Below are 6,000 nucleotides of genomic sequence, written 5' to 3' on the forward strand. Positions count from 1 at the left end.
TTGTAAGTGTTTTTTATTAAATTTGAGAGTATCCAATAAGAGACTTTATGCCTTACTAGTTATTTTGCTTGAATCTGTATGAGACAAGAGCAGGAGATTTTGGGTTTCTTTTTTTGTTTCACAAACTATAATGAAGTAAATTGCTGCCCCTGGTGTTGTTCTTATGTCAATTCTAGTGTCACCAGTATTAACGTAGAAATAAGACATGTAATGCCCCGCCCGGAGATCCTTGGAACAAGGATAAATAAAAGCCAATTTTTTTTTTTAAAATCACCATATGCATCCACAACTAAGAATAAATAAAAGCCAATATTATTTCACCGGAAGGGTTTGATTTAAACACACGATCAAGTGCAATTGCATATAATAACATAGCCAAAGCAATAAATGCATTAAATGACCTAATTTAACCATTTATTTAATTGTACTGAAAAGTAAAGCGCATAACGAGACTTGTGACACTGTGATTTGTTTTTAAGGAAACCCTGGCCAAGGGAAAACCTTGGCAGAGATGGTACCCACAACTATGTACTATTCTAAAAATTCACTGTTAGGAGTTTTGACTCTATTACGAGTCATTACATACCTTTAGTAAATTAGTCCTTTTGTTAGAGAACCAGACCTTGTTAGGAGTTGTTTAAAATGGGAGCTCACTGCTCAATAATGATTTACAGTCAATACAGTAGGTAATAGAAACAATACCAAAATGACTATACTGATATCCCAATATCTGATTAGTCATTTGAATATCTCGCATCTAATTCTGACCATACATCAAAATTTCACATCTAATCCAATACAGCATCATGGCATTATCATAGTATCATAAACAAAGTCTGCATATCATATCCATACCTAAACTAATCCCTTTATATACCTTTCCAACTTATATTCTCAGTCAGCCTTCAAATCTGTTTTCCACAATACGTGTGGCACATCAACCAAAACTGAACATTAGAAATTGCTAACTGGGAGTTAACAAGGCAATCAATTCGTTAGGCCAATTTTCCTGATTACTGCCACTTGCTCTGTATTCTGCAATATTAGCCAGTAAATGCATTCTTCATCCAAACCATGTGCCAACCAATATCACACAGGCGAACATACTTGTATTCAGAGGTTATATTATCTATATCCAAAAATGTGGCCAATAATATTTACGTTGCTAAGCTCACTGATAATAAAAAATACATGGTCATTGTTTCCTGTAATATACTTGGGCAAATTTTACACTCAAAACTTGATCAAAGTTGAATCTGATGTCAGGTGATTATCACCTATCTTGGTTGTCATCAATGACAACATTTCTGCCCTCAGTTCTGATCACTTGCCAACAGGATATTCAGTTTTATCTCTAACATAGGATAAGAAAAGGGGCACAAATGTGTTTACATATGTATGTAATCCAGATACGTAGCTTCATAAACATATCAATATGCACGTATAGTTGCTTATTCTCACAAATGCATGTGTCTGGATATCCACCAAATTGTCTTTTGATCTGCAGTTCAATTATAGTTTTCAAATTACTTTCTATTGGAAAAAGGAGCCAATACTTCAGGTAAGTTACTTTATTTGCTTATTTCGAGAGGCCTAACACGAGGAGGTGATGCACTGCAGCAAGTAGTCTATAAGGTCATAATTTTTCTTATTTTTGAAGAGAATCTTCGGCAGTTCTCAAATTGAAAAAGTGTTTGGTTGATAACATTACATAAGGCAAATACTAATTAATTATCCTCCTCACTTTGTTGAATGTTAACCCATCCTTGCATTCTCTGAGGTTCATATTAATGACAAGACAGATATCTCATCTAAATGCCTATATTTAATCAGATTTAATATCATAATGCTATGCTATATTTTGGGGGCTGTTATTGAATATTTAATCTGATATTCGTGTGTACATGCAGTGGGCCAGGATCATATATTTCAACACCGCCTATAGGGTTGGAGGCTGTTATAGAGAGCATGAGAAAACATATATCTGAAAATAACGGGAGCCATACAGATAATATTTCTAATCTGGCGTCAATTGAAGAACAGATCAAATCTGACAAAATTCCTGACGTGGATGTTCTAGATGCACCACAAATTCAATGTGACAATAAAGAAAGGAGCACAGCCCAAGTTGGGGATGCCTTGCATCCTTCAGATCTACTCCAAGGAGCAGATGGTGGGGATGATAAGTCCAGTTTGTGTGAGAATAATGACATTGATATGGCTGATCTTGTAAAGACTGGATGTGCAAGTGTAAGCAACAGCTACCATGATGATCTTCAAAGAATCATTGTTGGGCGATCTCAAACTGGTAAGCATCAAATTACTGATACATTGCTGTTTTATGTTCGGCTACTGTTTGGTACTATGTCGTTATTCATACAGGACATAAAAACTCGTATTTATTCATATTGTGCTTTCAAATGCAGAGCATGCCAATAGCATGGAATGTTCTCGTGGGAATGAGGATTGTTCTGATTATAAATGTGGTGAAGCTGAGAAATTTGTGTTGGTTGATGCAACTGCAGAATTGCTTAAAGCTGGGCCTATATCTGATTTTGACATGGCATGTATTGAAACACTTGATAGAGATTATTTACCACAGGTTAAGCAAGCTGAAGGAGGTCGCAAGCTTATCTATGGCAGTGCTTCACATGCAAGTGAGCAGTGCAGAAATGATTTTGTTGGAGAATATAAACATGAAGTCAAAGACTGTGATGGTGACGATGCCAGTGGTAAATGCAACCATGCTGCCCCCACCTTTGATTTAGATTTCTTTACAGACTAGGAATTGGCATCGCAATCGAGCTCATATTGTCCAGCTATGGTGATATACAAAACCAAAAATTCTAGAATAATATGCTTTGCCAAGGTCATTCGGCACACTCCTCTATACCCAATAGGGGATTAATGCTAATGCTACGTACAACATTTTGATTAAGCTAAGCATTAAAAGAAACAGCGGCGGAGAAAAATCCCGATTCATATTTCAATTTAAGAACGTTCCGTTTGTTGTCTTAAAAAAATTGCTGACTTTTATATCTTTTACTTTCTCTGTTTGTATTTAAGTTTGTTTTTTTGGGTATTCATTTAAACTTTTGAGCCACATAATAGCCACATAAAGAAAGTCTACAATATTGGTCATGTTTTGGGTCTACAAATGATGATACTAACATGGGACTATCTTATACATTGTTGGAGGCACCTAACTGTGTTACAAATGAAGTGTACATAGATTTGAAATTGTGACCTATCTCTCAAGTACCTAGATTCAAAATAAATAAATAAATGTCATTTAGTGCTATGGTAAAAATCTTGTTATAAGCACCTAGATGGTATTGGTTTCTTTGATAAAATAAAATAAAAATTTCTATTGTATTTACTTCAAATATTTGTCTCATAAGATTTATGTTTTATATTCGAATTTAAAATGTTTCATTTGATTATCTAGAATTATTAAAAGGTATTAATGTTAAAAGAGTATTAAATGACATTTAGTTAGTTTTGATATTTGCAAAAAGTGAATAATTCTAGTAAATATTAAATGGAAATTAATTTAGTGTTTATTTTCTAAATAAAAAATCTAATTTAATCTTTATTTATTAATTACATAGATTTAGGGTTTTTGCATTCATCTCAATTTTTACATTGAAACGATGCATATCTTTCTATGTTTTCAAAATGCTTGACATAGCTAAAGGATATCTTATTTTTATTAAGCAAAGATTTTGAATGGGCTTTGACCCTTAAATATATAAAAAAGAACAATGAAGAATCTACAAAATGCAAAACCATCAAAGAGAAACAAAATAATTCTTGCAAGTGAGATAGGGACCAACAATAAACAAAACCAATAAAGTGTTGGAGTTAATGTCCAAATGTAGTGAATAAATCATATGTTGCATATGTGGCAAAGAGTCTGAGTTATAAACAATGACTAGTTGTAGATGTGTCTCTCAAATCTATTTAGGTGCCAAGTTCATGTGTGTTGTCAATCATGAAGTAGTTTGTTGTCAATCTATTTGCAGTGATTTAAAAATATTGGTGACTCAATCTACTGCATAAATATGCATTTATTATTCAAAAATAACATATTATTTCTCTTTTCTATCTTTGTTTCTGTTCTATTTTTCTAATATAAAGGAGCATAATTGCAAGTAGCCACAAAGCAATAGGCCAAAAGCTAGAGGTTCAAGGTGGTTAAGACAAAACTTAATTAAAGGTTTCATAAGAGAAGAAAAGTGTGAATGGAATGTCCTATTGTTTGAAGAGAAAACTTAACCAGAGGACTCCCAATCATTGCATTAAACTGTCTATTAACCTTGCAAGAATTGCTAATCCTAGCAATGCACTCTCTACTAATAGTTTCATGCACCTTCCCACTATAATAAGACTAGGGACATTCAAAATTATTATTCTTGAAAGAGAGACTTTGAAACACATTTTGCTCCTTAGATGAGGAACCTAAAGCCTTACCCATGAGGTTGCCCCCATTATATACCAACACTATCTTAGAATTGATGATATCATTGGAGTGCACCTTCTCATCAATATCTTGGCATGGGGAGAAATGTGAAACATTTGGAATTGTTTTAGGTCAGCAGACTCACAATGAAGATTTTACTTCCAAATACCAAGCTTGGAGTGTAGTTAAACACTTTTACATAATCCCAAACCAATTTCAAATAAACAAAACTTGTTCTAGCTTTTGCGACATTAGCAATGATAAACTAACCAATAACATCAATAATGCAATGAATGATAATTTCATCTTAGGACTCCAAAAGGATCTTTAAGAGACAGACCTAGATAAGAAACAAGTTAATCTTGGTAACATCCTAACCAACATCCCATCTTCATAGATAAAGAAATGCTTTACTAAGAAATCATGGAACTCTTAGAAGAACTCATGCATCACTTGATGGATTTGAATAATAAAAAAAGGAAAGCGATTATCAAAGCCTTCACACTAAATAGACTTGAAGTAGACAAAATTGTGATTAGAGAAAACCTTTTGTTTATTTTATACTTCAGTTATCATTTACCTTTATCTTTATTGACCTTTTGTCACTATTTATTTAAGAAATGAAAATATTTAATTATACAATATGGAAGGGAATTAAAGCAACTCGATGATATTCAAAACTTGCCAAATATTATTTATAATCATAATCACAAGGTAACTAGAAGGAAGTTGGATGATATGTCTATGGATGAAAGGGAACTAGGGGAGCATCAAATCAATAGAATATCTAGTCATAAACTTGGATATTAGTTGGTGTTTGTTGAGTTAGTTTGAAACAATGGCCTATGACCTTAAACTGCTTTTAAAGGGATTTTCTTAAAAATGATAGGTTATGTAAGATTTGAACCTATGATGATGTTAATATACTACATTTCATAAATATATAAACATGCAAAAACATGATTCATATGCAAATATACATACATGTATATATGTGTGTAAATATGATCTATAAATTAGGATTTACAAGTTTTATAACTTAATCCAAAATATAGATTTAATCCTTGATCTAGGCAGTAATTAGGTGGTATGTATTTTAACTGTTTAAATTATAGGAAAAATTATCCTTTAAACACAATTAATAAATTGTGTTTAATAACAATAAAATTTTAAAGAATTGAGAGAATAAAAAAGAGTAGAAAGATGCAAACAATTTGATACAGAGTTTGCCCTATTAAGACGATGTCTCTAGGTCCACTTCTCAATTCAGGGGATTGCTTTATTAATGTTGCTAGGCAAAACACCTTATTACAACACCCAAGCTTTGAACTCGTTCACAGTCTCTCTCTTTACAATTTTTGGTGTATTATAACACCTTGCAAATTCTCTTTCCTCTAAAAAAGTTCCCCTCAAGAATTACAAAAAAATTTCTCTTCAAGAATTTACAAATATTATCCAAGACTAATTGTCTTTACAAGAGAGAAATAACCCCCTTTTATACAAGCTTATTTGCCTATTATCATGAAAAGCATTATATT

At 32.5% G+C, this 6,000-nt stretch overlaps 1 protein-coding gene across 2 annotated transcripts in view; it reads left to right on the top strand.

Annotated features, from left to right (window-relative positions):
• LOC149567729 (uncharacterized) overlaps positions 1-2,984 on the top strand; it is a 379,835-nt gene extending 376,851 nt beyond the window's left edge. For both annotated transcript variants that reach the window (XM_089820995.1, XM_089820994.1), the window contains 2 exons: positions 1,911-2,308; positions 2,427-2,984. In XM_089820995.1, coding sequence (XP_089677121.1) covers positions 1,911-2,308; positions 2,427-2,785 — 757 coding nt within the window. In that variant the 3' untranslated portion in view covers positions 2,786-2,984. The remainder of the gene's footprint in view (positions 1-1,910; positions 2,309-2,426) is intronic.
• The last annotated feature ends 3,016 nt before the right edge of the window (positions 2,985-6,000 follow it).

The sequence above is a fragment of the Cupressus sempervirens genome, chromosome 3, assembly GCF_028749045.1.
Source record: "Cupressus sempervirens isolate cs-2001-9-10 chromosome 3, ASM2874904v1, whole genome shotgun sequence".
NCBI classification, from domain to species: Eukaryota; Viridiplantae; Streptophyta; class Pinopsida; order Cupressales; family Cupressaceae; genus Cupressus; species Cupressus sempervirens.